Source organism: Anolis carolinensis, chromosome 3, assembly GCF_035594765.1.
Source record: "Anolis carolinensis isolate JA03-04 chromosome 3, rAnoCar3.1.pri, whole genome shotgun sequence".
Classification (NCBI taxonomy): Eukaryota; Metazoa; Chordata; class Lepidosauria; order Squamata; family Dactyloidae; genus Anolis; species Anolis carolinensis.
Genome location: NC_085843.1, coordinates 269605374 through 269623321, shown reverse-complemented (window position 1 = coordinate 269623321; position 17948 = coordinate 269605374). Strand labels below are relative to the sequence as shown.

Genomic DNA, 17948 nt, shown 5'->3' with positions numbered 1-17948 from the left:
CATCCTCATATTTCCACTGTTCCATCTTGTGCCTGGCACAGTCAGGACCTGTCTGCCTGAAAAACTTGTACTGCCCTTGAATTAGTAAGTTATTAACTCATTCTTGTGAATACCTGTTTCTGGTAGACTGCTCAACAAAGCTGAATCCCAGCCTTGGGGGAAAGGTGACACACACACAAACACACAGTTACATACAATGCCTCCCCAACACTCTTTTCTGACAGTGTGTTTCCCAGATTTCATTATAAAAAGCACAAGAGAATGATTTAATGTATCATAAGTTTCCCATTAGGGAAAAATGCAGAAATATCACCACTGTGCTTGTTGTATATATTCAGTTTGCAATAATCAACTAAAGGCAGTCCCTGAGTTGGAAACATCCAACTTACAAATGATGCATATTTAAGAACAGGGGTGAGACTACAGAAAGTGAGAGAAATCTACCCCTAGGAAAGGAAATTCACCCCTGAAAGTGTTATCACAGGGTATCATTTGGGGCTCCACTGGAGCTTTCTCACCAATACATCTTTGGCTGGTGTTACACCTAAAAATGTACCTGTTCTGACTTAAATACAAATTCAACTTAAAAACATATCTCCAGAACCTATCTTGCTCATAACTTGGGGACTGCCAGTATATAAAGAAATGTCCCCAACTTTATTCCTACATAAAACACCTTGCACTGGAGTTGTTCTTTTCTGCTTATATAATACACAGCTGATTGGTTGGTAATTGCAAGTTGATTGTCTCTTATCTGGAATTCCAAAATATGGAATACTCCAAAATCCCAAATTGTCTATATGGATAGATAACATAGTGACATCTTTGCTTTCTGAGGGTCTATACTGTATACAAATTTATTTAAAATTTTGTATAAGATAACTTTCAGATGATGTGCTTACGGTGCAAATGAATCAAATGAATTTTGTGTTTAAACATGGGTCTTGAGTTCAAGGCACCTTATCATGTACGAATATACAAATATAGGTATTCCAAAATCCAAACAATCCAAAACACTTCTGATTCCTTTCGAATAAGGGATATTCAACCTGTATATGTACATGGGATTACATTGTTACAGTCCTCTTCAGAAATAAATCCCACAATTTTTTGTCCAGTTTACTTCTGGCTGTTTAGGACTGACTGTAAATGTAACCTTCTTTTGCTAAAGGTGCTTAGAAAGGTTACATACCAGCAAAACAATAGGAATTATTGTTGCTGTGTACCTTCAAGCTATTTCTGACCATAAGGCAAACATATCACGGGGCATTCTTAACAGAATTTGCACAGAAAAGGTTTGTTCTTGACATCCTCTTAGGCTGAGAGAGTGTGACTTACCCATGGTCACCCAGTAGGTTTCCATGTCAGAGCATGAATTTTAACCCTTATCTCCCAATATCCTTATCCAACACTAAACCTGCACCAGGCATATTATTCACACATTTATTGTGCATGTTTAGAAAGATAAGACTCAGCACTAATTCAGGACTACATTGAAACAAATTTCCCATAATAAACCTACCAAGCAGTTTTATCATGCCTCTGAAGAACTTGTGGCCATGATAGCAGGCCCAAGCAAGGTTCTCAATCTTAATCTTTCTGCATTAATTTGTCTGAGGGTCCTTCCAGATAGGCCCTATATCCCAGGATCTGATTCCAAGTTTTCTGTTTATCCCAGATTATCTGGTAGTGCGGACTCATATAATCCAGTTTAAAGCAGAAAACCTGGGATCCAATCCTGGGATATAGGGCCTGTCTGGAAGGGCCCTAACTTGAAAATGCAACACTTTTGAGATGTTTATGACATCATTACAACATTTCACAGAACAAGACTGGGACACATGTAGCAGTTTGCTTTAGCCTGAGCCTACTGAGAATGAGGTTTCCATTACCTTTTCTCTCCTTTCCTCCTGCTGAGTAACTTGAGTGTAAAGTAATGTTGCACTTTGAATTCAATCTGGCATGAAAAAAGGAAGACAAAACAAGAGAAACTGGGGCATTTAAAAGTATCTGACTTTTTTTTAATCAGACTTGAAGCTTACTAACTGAACTTGGCATGTATTGAGAGGGTGTTCCAAAGGCATTTACCAGAAGCTAGCACCAGAAAGGCCCTGCTAGCTCTTGATAGAAAAGCAGTTGGAAAGACTGCAGGCAGTAACTTTGCTGAAAATATTAACTAAGCAGAGTTAGGCATAGCAGTGACAGCTGAGCGTTGATCCTTTGTATGATACGTGCCCCAAATGTATTACTTATGCAAACAGAAATAGGACAGAGAAACATCTTTCTTGGATGCAAAGAACTTTATGCAAAAACGTATTTGAATAAATATGAGTAAGGCTGACAGATTAATGTATAACAATACTGTTCAGTTAAGAGGCTGAACACTTCAAAAATAAAGTTTTGATTCATTTGCAACAACTATATAGCAGGTGATACACCTGAATTCATTTTTGGTATATATAGAAACTGTACCTAGGTATATCGCCTACTATATAGTTGTTGCAAATGAATCTAAACTTTGTTTTTGCAGTGTTCAGCCTCTTAACTGATCAATAAAACCAACAAACAAGGCTTCTGACATTGGTTTTAATGGCCTTGAAGGTTTATATGGATGCAGGAAGTCCTTTAAAGCAGTGATGTTCAATGTTTTGTCTCCAGATGTTGTAGAATTCAGATTTCAGGAGCCCTGGGCATCAATGGGAAGCAGTTTTGGGAGAAAAGTTAAAAATGCTAAAGTGAAAATTTGAGAACAGTAGCTTTAACTAACCAGGATCTGCTCTACTGACACTGTGTCACAGGGCCGGTCCAACATGGGACGCCAATTATGCCTCAGAGTTGGGCGCACATCGACGGGGGCGCTCTCGGGCAAAACATGTGCCTTGGCAGCTCTCCGTGCGCCCCGTACCCTCCGTGCCTTTTTCCAGCTGATTTTGACATTTTTGTCCCTGAGTGGGATTCGAACTCGCAGCCTCCTGGTTCTGAGTGTGGTGTACTCTCTCTGGGAGCCACCGACTGCCCTGTAACAATAGCAATTCGGAACTTATACTTATTCTCTCTCTTGCAATCAGTTCATCTTTTCCCTTTATCTTCTAAGAATAATAATAATAAAACTTTATTTATTTATTTATTATGATATAATACTGATAATAATACAATTTAATAATTTTAATTATATATTATATATTAAATGTAATATTACTAATAATATTACAATGTAATGATTTAGTACAATATAGTAATTTAATACTATTATTTTACTATGCTAATAATATAATGTATTGTATGTGAATGTAATTTGTAAGCTGCTCTGAGTCCCCTTTGGGGTGAGAATGGCAGCATATAAATGTAGTAAATAAATAAATCGAGCTGTCAAGCCTTGCCTTCTCTGGCAAAACATTTCCAACTGATTTTGACATTTTTGTCCCTGAGCGGGATTCGAACTCGCAGCCTCCTGGTTCTGAGTGTGGTGAGCCACCGACTGCCCCGTAACAATAGCAATTCGGAACTTATTCTTATTCTCTCTCTTGCAATCAGTTCATCTTTTCCCTCTATCGGGGCCATCCTGGCCCCGTGCCTTCCCAAACTTAGGGACATTCCTTCCTTCATCCCTCTCTTTAGAGTCCCCCAGGATTTATGTGCCAAGGAGTCTGGCTTGCTAGGGTACTTTGGGAAACTACATCTCTCATGTATATAAAATTGCCCTAAAAGCTCAGTGTTTCTGTCTATGTGTTCCTACTTGCCCATGTGTTATGTTGCCTCATTATGTTTCTGAGACCCCATCCCCTTCCCTTTGGCGGGAAATGGTGTTTCTGACCCCAAAGAAGTCCTTCATCCCACATAATCATATAGCCTGCGGGGACGAAATCAAGCTGGGAATTTCCTCATCATGTATAATTATGTGAGAGGCAGTCATAGGGAGGAGGGAGCAAGCTTGTTGTCTTCTGCCTTGGAGACTAGAACATGGAAGAATGGCTTCAAACAAATAACCCACATTACCTGCTTTGAACTGGGATATATGGCAGTAAGGATTCAGACAATCCAGTTCAAAGCAGGTAATGTGGGTTATCCTGCCTTGATATCCTGGGTTATAGAGCTGTGTGGAAGGGCCCAAATTCTTTCTCCTTCTCTGCCAAATAATGCTGGAAAGTGTCCAGAGGAAGGCCACATCTATGGCAGGCATCCTCAGAGGTTGTGAGGTCTGTTGGAAACTAAGCAAGTGGGGTTTGTATATCTTTGTTGAGAGGTGTTAGCTGGCCCTGATTGTTTCATGTTTGGAATTCCCCTGTTTTTGAGTGTTCTTTTTTGCTGTCCTTTTTTTACTGTCCTTTTTTACTATTTATTTATTTATTTATTTCCCATACTTCTGTCCCGCCCTTCTCACCCGAAGAGGACTCAGGGTGGCCTCACAACTGGCAACAATTCGATGGCCGACATACAAATTCCAATAATATAATGACAATTAAACTCAAACATTAAAACAAAAACTACTAAAAACAACAATTACAACCACATAAGTTCAAAATCATAGTCCAGAATCAGTCCAGTGGTCAATACTTAAAAAGTCCTCAATTATTGCACTGCTAGGAATAATGCTCAATAACCATAACCATGTCTAGCAAGGCTATTCTATGCTAATCAAGGTGATCAACTGCAGTTATTCACACTTGGCCTTCATATTATCCAACATTTTTGCTTATCCAGTGCTCTGCTGGCCCATTCATGTGGTTTGGTGTGTGTGTGTGGGGGGGGGGGGGGGGACCAAAATTTCTATTCGCTTACACTTGAAAATTATCTTGGGCCGGCTCTGCTGTGTCCTTATGGATATTCTAGTAAAAGTGTGTCACATTGTGTTTAATTAGACCCGATCCAACATAAGGATTCCTAGAATTGTAACCCTGAGGCATTCTATAAACTTTATGGCAAAGTACCAGGAAAATCTGAACCCAGATACTCCTTTCCATGTCTAGTTATATTATGCATTAGATTATTTTGGACAGAAAGTAGATCTGGATCTATTGGTAGAGCAGCAAGGGGTTTCTTGCACCCAACTGGATAATAGTAGGTCCTTCTTTCAATTTTAAATTATATAGCTAAAGGTAAGAAACCTTGAAGTGACCTTGAAGCAATTTTTGTGTACTCAGACAATTCATTTGTATTCAGAACACATATTCTTAAGTGCACCAGGCCCTGATTGGTGATTTCAAGGTTCTAGTAATGGCGCTCCATGCAGTCATGCTGGCCACATGACCTTGGAGGTGTCTATGGACAACGCCAGCTCTTCTGCTTAGAAATGGAGATGAGCACCAACCCCCAGAGTCAGACATGACTGAACTTAACATCAGGGGAAACTTTTACCTTTACCTAGTAAGGCAGATACTGTAGGATTTGCCCCTCACTGCATCGTATCATGTTCCACCTACTTCCGCTGTGAGCCAAACATAAGGCCTTGTTTTATGGGCTTGTCATATTTGCCATCAAAAACAGCAGCTATTATTTCACATCAAGCAGTAACTATCACTGCCTTTTGTCTTCTGTTTATAATAGTGAGTATAAATATAATTTATTTTAATTATTTATACGTGGTGCTAATTAAGCATGAAAGCCATAGCTGAATGTGCTCAGTTTCAAATCCATTTGGAATACTCAGAGTAATTACATCCAACTATGAATATGGGCAGTTTACCAACAGTTCTTATAACCATTAATTTGGAATAAGAATCAGCAAAGTTCTTAAAAGGATGGCTAGGAAAAGTAGTCTATAGTCCTTCACCCAACTCTGCCATTTCCAGGTTGTTGAACAAGGGGTAAGTGGCTATTTTCCTTAGGTAGGACACAACTGATCACTAGAGGTCCACAGGAAGCCCCTGCAGATATTTGTTTGGCAGATTTTCAAGTTGTTTGTTTGTTTTAGTACGAAAGGTCAAACTAGACCACATATCAAATGTTTATTCCCTGCATATTTGTTTCTCCATCCCCAGCAGGATTTCCTGAAATGTATATGCCTCAGCAAAATTTATTGCAAATGAATCCCATGTTTGCATGCCAGATGTCAGTCACAAGACAAAACACACTCAACTGAATAAAGAAAGTGAGGGAATATCAAGCATTATGTAACAGAAGCATTTCCCCCCTTGAGGAAGCACTTAAAATATATATGAAGAAACAGGGGACTTAAACTTTTTAAACAGAGGGCAGACTATAGTCTGGAAATAAAACATGGACAAATTCCTATGCACACTGCACGTATCTTATTTGTAATGTAAGAAAATGTGAAAGAACAATATTTAAAATGAAGAACAATTTTAACCAACATAAACTTACCAGTATTTCAATGGGAAGTGTGGAACTGTTTTTGGCTGATGAGATAGTCAAGTTAATTGGAGTTGTTATGTGCCTTCAAGTCGTTTCAGACTTAGGGCAACTCTAAGTTTAAAGTTTAGGAAAAAGGCCGGGTAATTGACCCTGGAGGATTGCGTCTGGCCTGCGGACCTTAGCTTGGGGACCCTTGTGATAAAATATAACCAAGCTTGAGCTTCATATTCTTGCAGCTTTATTACACATAACAATGCTATTTGCATGAGCATGGATAGGGGCAATTGTATTTACTTTTCACACAGCACCCTAAAAAAATTCAGAGGAGCAACCTATGTGATTTGATCTGCCCAAGATACTTTGCAGACTGAAGGAAATAACAAGTTCCTCCTGCCCCTGCTCTGTTTTATCAGCAGAAACTAAAAGGATTGAGAGTGAAGTCTTCTTCAAGGAACATAAAGCTAGTTCCCTGTTTTACTTTAGCAGAAGGAAAATGGTTTTTAAAGACAGTTATGAGAAGAACTTAGACAGACGATCTGTTGACTGTCAGTTTGTTGGTATAATCCTGACATTAAAATGTAGGTTGCTTCGGTTAGTCATGTTCCAGCTAGCTTTGCTGCACCTTGAGGGAAAAAAAATCTGGATGGTTATGTAAATTCATGCTAAGTCTTGGTCTCCTGTCTGAGACATTATTTGCCAGAAGCAGAATTTGCATTTCACAGATCTCAGAAATGTGCATTTGTAATGACATAACAGTCATACTGTGCAGTGACTCTATTTCAGCCTTCTGTTCAATGAATATAAACTACACTATGAGCACAGGTCTTTGGAGACTGTGAGTATTGTTGCTGTGGCAAGTAAAGCAATATCCAACTGCCTTATGGCAGTTTGGTATTGCTTTACTTGTCATGACTACATCGTGAGAAATCTCGACACCAGTAATTCTATGAGGTTCTTAGGGCTTCTCTGGTGGAGCGCTTTCATAGAGTCACAGGGAATGGACCCTATGACAAATCCCAGGCTTCTGTAAACCAGAGTCATAAAAGTGAAACTGGTATCAAACTGCTACAGCTGTGGTGTAGATGTACCATTTTAAGATTGGCAGACTATTTCAGCTTTATTGTCTGCATGAAAAGTAGATTGTTGCAGATATAGAGATGATTGCGACCAGGGAAATTGCTTCTTTTGAATACTTGTTTATCAGTCAACCCTTTAGTGAAGGATGGGGGGAGGGGGAAATTAACATGGAAATGCTCCTTTCTTTAGTCCTCCACCCCACAAGATTAGAAAGGAATCATACTAGTTAGCATCCCACAATCCATATACTGATACTGAAGCTGGGAACCTGGCTTTATTCTCAAAGGATGCCTCCATTTTTAAAAAAACAATGTGGCTCAACCTTTGGGTTTCCATATGTTTTAATCTCCAATTAATTCTTAGACTTCCTGAAAGTGTGCCGTATAGACTACGATGTCTGTTAGTTGCAATCTAAAATAACTGAAGGACCAAGCATTAGCAACCAGTTAGAATACTTATTGTGTGGGGTTTTCAAGAGAAGTCTAAACACCTGCATTAGGTCCTACACTTAGTTTTAAACTTTCAGACAATAACTGAGACCCATAGTGGAGGCAAAACATTCTGGGTCACATCAAATATCTCTCTAGTACAAAATTCCATGTGTCAGTGAGAAGCCCATGAGTAGTACTAAGCCCATCTACACAGTCCCTCTCATATTCACCAGCAGATGATATTGGTCTAGCTGCCAAGGTGGTGGTTTAGATGCAAAGGATGTGACATTCTGAAATTCACTATAAATAAATGGAGTTAAACAAATGTTTTATTTGTGTCCAAAATAGCCGACGTTCTGGATCTAGCATGTTGGGGTTTTTTTTACATATTCATTAGCTCCACATGTATCTTTTCTTGCAATACACATAGAATTACCAATAGCTAGCAATAAGCCATTTAAGTGTGCAGTACAGCCCCATAATTTTTGGAACTAGTATCCAAAGTTTCAGTTATTCATGTCCAAAAATATGTCTTCTCTGGGCATTTTCTAGGTCCTTCATTGCAATTCTTAAGCCAGAAGTCCTTTATTTCAAAAGGGTTTGCTATTATCCATAGTTTTTGTGCATCCATACAAAATCCAGAAGCATATCTATCATGGAAATGGGGGCTGTACTGTAGAAGAGATTGCCATAATTAACATACAATCCAGGAGAAGCTCTTATCATATTCCCTTCACTGACTTCTGGCACTATACAAATTGAAGTGATCCTCCATGGTATCTGGGATGTGTGCAGTAGTGAAAACACCTTATTCTCAGAAGCTTGAAGTACAAACAGAAAAGGAAACTAACCCCTATGATGGATAAAATAATGGCTCTGTTTGCCTGTAGGAATATTGCTCCATAGAGAGACTTCAAGGCTACCTGCTCTTAATGAAGCTGTAGGTAATAAGAAACAATTATGTCTGTTGCTGCCATTTCATTCCCATGGCTATGTGGATTGGATAGGGTTCAAAGTTGGATGGGATGATTTTGGAGTCCACTGCTTGCTCATATCCTGAGAAACAGGAGAAGGGATCAAAGCAGACTTTGCCAAATAAATCTGTGGTTAAGATGAGGTGTGGATATAACTAAAAAAAACACCCAGATGACGTAAGCAAGCAGAATGGAATAAGTCACAAGTCAGTCTCGGATTAGGAGAAATGATGCACACAAATTGGCAATCAGATATTATTCCAAGGGCACACCCAGAGATAATTACATGGCTTTTCATATGTTTCACAGGAGATGTACTTGAACTGTAGAATTATATGATGTTTTCAATCACAGATTCATAAGTTATGGATCTCTTGCTGCTCTGTATTCACTATTCCTACATAATTGTGGCACTGTTGTTGCAAGTGTAAACATACTTTAGTGGACATCAGCTATTATTGAGAGAAGGGGTCTGTTCTGCTTGGCAAACAGGGTGCGAGAGGATGATGTCTCCATGTCCATCATTACATCAGGAGCAGAACCCCTCCCATTATTCCTTGTTGAAGCCTTACTGAGTGGAAGAGAAATGGAAACATCATTTTCCCACATTCTAATTGGTAGCACAAGAAGACCTTCTTCTCTTATTGTGAATGATGATAGTAAAGTAGATGGTTATTGTTGGGCCAGGGAAAGTTACTTTTAAGTAGATGGTGTTGAATATAAGCTGGTGTTTGCCTATACCTATTACCTTGAGAAAGCAGGCCCCTCCCAAGGCATAAAATTTGACTTTCCTAGTATAATGAATGCTTTACATTTTGTATATAAATATAAAATATATAAGCTCTGAACTGAAGAGTACATTTTGTGTACTTTTTTAAGGATCACATCCTTTTTGAATACTCAGCATGTGAAGGAGAGAAAGAATCAGGCTGGCTCTTCTGAATACAGTAGAGTCTCACTTATCCAACACTCGCTTATCCAATGTTCTGGATTATCCAACGCATTTTTGTAGTCAATGTTTTCAATACATCATGAGATTTTGGTGTTAAATTCGTAAATACAGTAATTACTACATAGCATTACTGCATATTGAACTGCTTTTTCTGTCAAATTTGTTGTATAACATGATGTTTTGGTGCTTAATTTGTAAAATCATAACCTAATTTGATGTTTAATAGGCTTTTCCTTAATCCCTCCTTATTATCCAACATATTCGCTTATCCAACGTTCTGCCGGCCCGTTTATGTTGGATAAGTGAGACTCTACTGTATTTTAGAGAGAAATAATTCTCCAATTACATAGAGGTGCTCCTTCCCAAAATGACAAAGCACTTTGTTGTTAATTAAACATTTATACAGATTCAAGGCTTTCGCATTTTAGATAGCACAAAGCCGTTTGTCAGCAAGAGCAGAAGGGAACAATAATATAATGAGGTGATTCCTTTAAAAAAAAAGTTTTAACATGCATCATATCTTAGAGGGAACTCCCATTTTCTGTAACCCAGAGTTGACCTGACAACCTTTAACAACAGATATTATAGCCATAATACCATTATAAGGGCAGGAGCTAATTAGAAGTAGTTACTTCCAATTTCTGCAGTAATCCCTATCCTGTTCTGGATGGCCAGAGTCTTTATTTTGAATGGAACCTGAAAATACCCAAGTTGGCCAGAAATGTGCTGGTGCATTAGTCCAGTACAGTGAGACCTGTTAAAGTTATGGTGCTGACAGAAGAGGTTGAAAGAAGAAGGAAGATACTGGAGAAACAAGTTGCTTCTAGTTGTCAGATTTTATCAGTTCAACCCTAAGGAAGGGTAAAGAAAAGGTATTGGCTACCACTAAGTTTTCCCCCCAGATGATATTTCCTGCAGTGACCAAATTTTAGTATTTCAGTAATCCGACACGGAAAATATTCTCACTCAGAGCTCATGTTCAGTCAGCCCTTTATATTCACAAATATAAACATCCATAGATTTTTTTTCAAAAAAATATAAGACATAAACCTTGGTTTTGCCATTTTATATAAAGGATACCATTTTACTTTATCATTGTATAATGGGACTTGAACATCCACAGATGTGGGTATTTATCAGGAGTCCTGGAACCAAACCACAGCGGATACCAAGGGCTCATTATATTTGCTGTTTAAATTCTCTCAGTATCTGTGCCTGCCCCTTTTTGTTCTAAAACCTACGCTATATTTTCCAGCAACTCTGCTCAGATTTTAAGTTACTGCAATTCTGCACTTTTGTAGACTGGAAGGGAATGTAACTGGGGATCAGCATTCTTATTTGGAAACATCCTTCCTCTTTGCTCTACCCCTGAGCAAACCTGAAAAATTAGCACCCATGGGACAATATATCAACTGGATTATAGTTATGACTTCTATCCCTATGTTGTAAACATTGGCGACATGGAAGGTGCTTGAGAGCATAGCAGAAACCTATAGGCATGTTCTTTCCTATTGGCTTTGTACCTAATGCTTCTCACTCAATTTGTATATCACTTGCTAGTGGTTGTCATCAGAATGATAGGTTATTTTTGTCACACTTCGGGGTTCTGATTTTGGTTTCAGTTTTGATATCCTGTTCCAGCAACCCCAATTTGCTAAATGGAATATATCTGGTAATCCACAGTTGAACAAAGCATCTATCCATTCTCCCTTCCTCCCTTCCTTCCTGCTTTCCTTTTCTTCCCTCCATCTTTCTCTCTCTGTAGAGTCTAGCATAGACAATTCTTTTAATCTCATCTGTTTTCAATCCTGAAAAGTAGATTGTTTCATATATTAACAACCCAGGAGGAGCCATCCAAAATTATTCAGTTACTGTTTCTTCCTCAGTGCAGACAGATTCCTTGGTCAAGGTATCATACTGGGGGTCTTTTACTATTGGAACATCTTTTATACTGTGAATTTACCATTATCGCTGTTATGTATGTTTTATGTGATTTTAGGTAACTTTGTTTTATTATTTAAAATTCTTCAGTCATTAACTACTTTTGGAAAGCTTTGCCTGAAAAGTTGGTATAGAATATGTTAAATAAAATGCAAGTGAATTGCCAATAATGCTCTATTCACATTTCTTCTTTTTAACAGCCCCCTGTTCGTGAGTGTGAACATTTACGATGTCTCTAAGCAATGAAAAGAAGGTGAACACCTCGGTACTGAGGAAAATAGCTGATGACATGAGTAACATAATCGAAAGCCTCGACACGAGGGAGCTCCACTTTGAAGGGGAGGAGGTGGACACAGATGCCCTCCATGACCCAAAAGAACCTGGTGAGTTGGTCTCATAGGCAAATGAAATAAGTCTTCTTTGTATTTTAGGATTAATTTTAAAAGTTACCAGTTCTTATAAAAGCAGAGGGAAGTCAAAATGTGGTTTGTGCCTGGAAGAATATCAAAAGACAGAGTAATATGCTAAATGGAATCTACAGTGGCCATAAGATGGATCTCCAACCCCACTGTATAGCTTCTTATTCATGTTATCTTAGGGTTCATCTATACCTTAGAACTAATGCAGTTGAACATAGCCTTGAGCCAACCGCCAGGGGATCATCATCATCATCATCATCATCTTCAACATCTTTATTTATATTCTGCCCCTCTCCCCTAGGGGACTTAGAGAGGCTTACAACAAGGTAAGCCAATACAAAATAATAATAAGCACATAATACATTAAAATTAAGACAAATAATAAATGAAACTGAACATAATAAGAAACATAGATCACAAAACATATTAAATATAACTCAAAACATAAACCATAAATTAAAATAGGCACTAGGTATAACAAGTAATACAATTTTAAAAAATCTCAATGCTGTGGAATCCTGGGATTTGTAGTTTGGTGAAGCACCAACTTTTTTTTTTTGGCAAAAAGGCTAAAGACTATTGTTCAGCTTTACATTTTGCATCTATGGTTTTATCAAGCTTTGGTCCATTCTATGTATACCATACATGGATTTTAGGGCCTGATAATTGCTTATTAGAAAGCCTAGTAGTGGCAGTCTATATTCTCAGAACTTCAATGCCCGAGAGATGCATGTAAGTGCAAAACTTGAAATACTTACATCTTAGATTATAGCTCCTGAAGAATTCTGAGAATGGTGGTCTAAAAAAAGTAACTTGTTCAAACTCTGGCTTATTACAATGAAATGAAATAATATAATGCACATTTTTACCTAAGGATTCCCCACACAATAGAACCACAATAAGCAATGGTGTTAATTCAGGACCAGGTTGTCTGGAAATAGTTATTCAAACCTCCTGGGTTGTTTTTCTGAAAAACATCCTGCTTCACTTTACTCCATATCAGTAGCAATTCCCTTGTCAGTGGACATAGAACCCATTCCAGGTTTTAATCCAGACTGTAAAGGAGCACTTTATGGTACTGATCCCATTCTTTAGTAGGTCTCACACCTTGGATAGCTCCTTAAAATTAGGCCAAAACCTGGAATAGATTCTTCACTTCCCTAATGTGTATACATCAGCTGCTACCTATTCATATGGCCATTGTTTTATCTTATCAGCCTCTGTTGTTTCACAGTCTTTTGGTCATGTACATTGACTTAAACTGGCTGCATATAAATTCTGCAGAACCCATGAACGTGCTTGTCACCCAATCAAAATATTTCTAGTTAGTTTGTTTTTTAAAAAAAAAAATCCTACAGTTTATACAAATTGAGAATGTATTCCTGTTCCAGCTGTCCTTCTCCTCCATACTACTGGTTATATTCTTTCACCCCCCCTTTTCATCAGTTCACAAACTTAGAACTTTATGAATTTATACCACAGAATAGCTAAACATACATGAAATATTATTTGTTTTTGTCTTTCCTCCCACGCTCCCTAATTTTCACTGGTTTCCAAGAATCTGTCATACAATTCCCAAAAATTTATGAGGGAGAAATTGAGCAAAAATGGCTAAATAAATAAAGCAAAGCTAGCAGCCTAGGCACCAATTGTTTGATAAACAGAGTTTAGCTTTGGATTTATTAGCATATTTGTGCAGCAGTAAATATTTCTGAGTGTATCTTCTTCATTTTTAGCAAAGTTAACAGAGATAACTCTATCTTTGCTGGTGGGAGAAGGATTAATGTAGAACTGGAGAAACTGACTTTTTTGCCACTGACCAGGCTGTTTGGAGGATTGTGGGAGCCACAGTCCAAAAAAGTAATTTTTCAAGTTCTAGTTTGATAAGTGAATTAAAGCATGATTGCAGAATTCAATGGCCATTTCCCCCTGTAAAGCAACTTGTTTTAAATTCTTCAGGTGACAATGTTATAAAAAGTCTACATTATAGGTTGTGTATGGATTTGGTAATCAAATGTGACCCTGGGGGACTGCAATTCATGAGAGTTAAACCAGAAAGAAGCCAAATGTACACTCAGTGTGTAAATGACTTTCACCCATACAGTTCCAAATTGCGTACTTGGCACATCCCATTAAAGGATGGATGTATTTGATACTGGGCATAATATGGAGGAGTAAACCCTTTCTGTTTTGATAACTGGTTAAGAGTATATATTGGTCTTCCCCTTCTTACTTATATTGAATCTCAATGTCAGGAGAAAGGCAGGATAAAAATATCAATCAATCAAATAAACAAACAAATACTTTCGATTGTCATAGTCTTGCCCATTGGCATCCCAATCACCAGATGAACTGATTGACATTTTTCAATATGGCTGCTGCCTGGAAAAGTAAGTGTGGGGGAGGCATTTATAATTGTGGCAGTAGTAAGTTCTACAGTCGTGACAGCACAGTATTAGTGAATATGGAGAAATTACAGATCTGCAACTCTAGGTTAAGCATCTGTGATTGTAATATAGCATGCAAGCCGTATGACTTTTGCCACTTTTTTCAAAAAGAGAATTTGTCATTGGACTTCTATCTTAAAAAAACCAAAAACTAGAGAGATGATATGGAAGTGAGCATCTTGTATCTGGAATTCCAAAATCAGAAATTGTCCACATGGGTTGTTGAAATAGTGACATCTTTTCTTTCTGATGGCTCAGTTTATACAAACTTTGGGTCTTGCGCAAAATTATTAAAAATATTGCACACAAAATTAACTTTCACTTTTGTGTATAGATAAAACATAAATGAATTTTAGACCTGGGTGCTATCTCCAAAATGCTGCTGCTGCTGCTGCTGCTGATGATGATGATGATGATGATGATGATGATGATGATGATGACATCAGTGATGATGCGGTATATGAAAATACTCCAAAATCTGAAAAAAAATTCAGAACACTTCTGGTTCCAAGCATTTTGGATACATAGCCTAGATAAATTAATGATTGGGATCTTTCATGAATTTTAAGGGAGGTGCTAAACATGCGGAAGCTCTGATTGAGGAAACCCATAATGGGTTTTTACATTTTAATATTTCATTTAAATTACTTTCACATCAATCTTCTCCCTGCTGTGTTATGAGTTGCATCTAAAAAGCTGATGTAAAGAGATGAAATAACAATCACTTTCTTATCCTTTGCAGTGGGTATTCCATTCTCTGCCATTTACAACACTAAAGGCTTTAAAGAGGCTCATATGCAAACTTATCTAACCGGATGTCCGATTCGAGTGCGGGTTTTGGAAGTGGAGCGTTGTACCTCAACAACAAAGGTCAGATATTAGACTCATAGAGTTGGAATGGATCTCAAGGGCCATGCAGGAATAGACAACTAAAACATGTCTGAAAGATGGCCATCCATGCTCTGATCAAAGACCTCCAAAGAACCAGAATGCACCACTATCCAGAGGAAGTCTGTTCCCCCACTAAACACACTTTCGCTATGAAACCTGCTCAAATGTTGTAACTCCAGTGGTATTTTAGAATAATAAAATCATATTTCATGATTTACTCACATAACTTTGCTAGGGTTTGGGATTTCTTTGGGATTTTTTATTCCCACTGTTTAAAAAGAGCCAGCCTGTTATCTTAACTCATACAGAAAGCTGTTATGGTGATACAACTGATGGTTATTTGGTGTCTTGAAATTCTCAGGTAGAGATTATTCTGCCAAGCAGATTTTCTAATGCACCAGCCTAAACTTAGAGCTCATCCCAAGTTGTTGTTATGTGGTTTCAAGTCATAGTCCAGTGCTCATTCAAGCAACTACACAAGTCTGGCTCTGCTACTCCAAAATAGTCACGGTTAAATTTATCCTTAGTTCTAAGGCTGGCCCTTTTGGAACCTTGCTTCCAAAAAGCAAAGGTTATCCATTTTTTCATTTTACTGAGCATCTTTTTTCTGTTAACAAGATGATTTTGTACTGATAGTAAATCTATCTTTGTGCTTCTCTTAATTTGCAGAATCCATTTGATTTTATTTCCCACTAAATATGCTTGTTTCTATGCCGTTTACTCATACTAAATTGCTGCCTTCCTTGAAAATGCTATATTAAGAATCTCTACTCTTTATTTTGGTTCATTAATGAACTGCCCTGCTGGAAAGACGCTTAATTAATTTGTTTAGAAATGCAGTTGTTACAATCACTAAGCTAAGACAGAATATTATTGAAAACAATATCTTTGATTATATGCCTGCTTTGAATACTTGATGTCTTGTTTCCTTTTGAAAGGTACCAAGTCTACATGTTTACACTATTGAATTAACCCATGGGGAGTTTACATGGCAAGTGAAAAGGAAATTCAAGCACTTTCAAGAATTCCACAGGGAACTGCTTAGATATAAAGCTTTTATACGGATTCCCATCCCCACAAGAAGGTAGTTGCCTGATATTTCCAAACATTAGTGTTACTGGTTTAAATGAATTTGGAGAGTGTGCCTCTTCTTGTTCTTGTTGTTGTTTGCTTTGAAATTGATTCTGACTGACAGTGAGCCAATCCTAGGGTTATCTTGGCAATCATAGAATCTTAGTGTTGGAAGGAACGATAAGGACCATCTAATCCAATCCACCGACATGCCAAAGATTTTATGCAAAGGTGTTTGCCATTACCTTTCTCTTAGGTTGAGAATGTGAGTCCACCAAGATCACTCATTGTCTTTCCATGGCTGAGCAGGGATCCACATTATGGTCTCCCAGAGTCCTAATACTTTGGTTCTCAGTTGCTCATATCCATAAGTAAGTTCAGGTACTAGTACATTATTGATGTGTGAGAACACAGAATGTCATAATTGACATCAAATGTAGCTTTGTGAGAATGTTCATATTTCTTCTTTTTATTGTCACAAGAGTCCTGTGAGAAAGTTGGTGCTGAGAGAGATGTGATTTGACCAAGGTCACCTAATGAGCTTTTTGGATCAACTTAGATTTAAACCTGAATCTCTGCAGCACACAAGCCATTGCAATTCACTGGTTTTTGAAAGCCCAGTGTATAGTTATCCTTTATAGCTGGGAACATAGTGTTTGAAAAGTGTGTGGGAATACTTGTTAAAATCTCAGAAGGTCAAGAAGCGGTTCGATTGAATTAAATTAGAAAACATATGGAGTCAGGTTGAATGGTCTTTGGAAACAGATGGAGGCAGAGTAGAAATTAAAAGTGTATGATGGTTGATAAGCTGTCATAAACCTTTTTACCAAAAGATCCACGTCAATATGATGGTGGTTGCTTAGTCACAAGAGTGCTATGTGCGGTTCGATCTTTATGGTTCTTGAAGGATAGATATTATTTCCAAGACCTAAAAGCAATTGCTCCAAGAAGAGAAGGAAAGCAACAAAGAAGAAAGGGTGGGAGTTGTTGTTGATGATGATGTTGTTATTGTTGTGTGACTCCAAGTGATTTTTTATTCAAAGGTGAACCTATCATGGAATATTTTTGGGATTTGTTCAAAGGATTTCTTTCCTTTGCCTTCTTCTACACTGCCATATAAAATCCAAATTATCTGCTTTGAACAGGATTATATGGCAGTGTAGACTCATATAATCCAGGTCAAAGCAGATAATGTGGAACATCTGCTTTGATAATCTGGGTTATATTGCAGTGTAGAAGGGGACTGAGACTACCACCTGCTCAAGATCACTTAATGCATTTTTATGGCGGATTCAAACCCTAGTCCTCAGAATCATAGTCCAACATTCAAATTGCTACATCATGCTGGCTGTATATGGGAATTATGCATAGTATAATTTTATTGTAATCCAAATTATTATCACTAGTATCCTGAAGGAAATCCAGTCGAGGCT

At 37.9% G+C, this 17948-nt stretch overlaps 1 protein-coding gene across 2 annotated transcripts in view; it reads left to right on the top strand.

The window, feature by feature from the left end:
- pld1 (phospholipase D1) overlaps positions 1-17948 on the top strand; it is a 152495-nt gene that overhangs the window by 67383 nt on the left and 67164 nt on the right. For both annotated transcript variants that reach the window (XM_008106028.3, XM_008106027.3), the window contains exons 2-4: positions 11888-12070; positions 15296-15423; positions 16383-16528. In XM_008106028.3, coding sequence (XP_008104235.1) covers positions 11917-12070; positions 15296-15423; positions 16383-16528 — 428 coding nt within the window. In that variant the 5' untranslated portion in view covers positions 11888-11916. The remainder of the gene's footprint in view (positions 1-11887; positions 12071-15295; positions 15424-16382; positions 16529-17948) is intronic.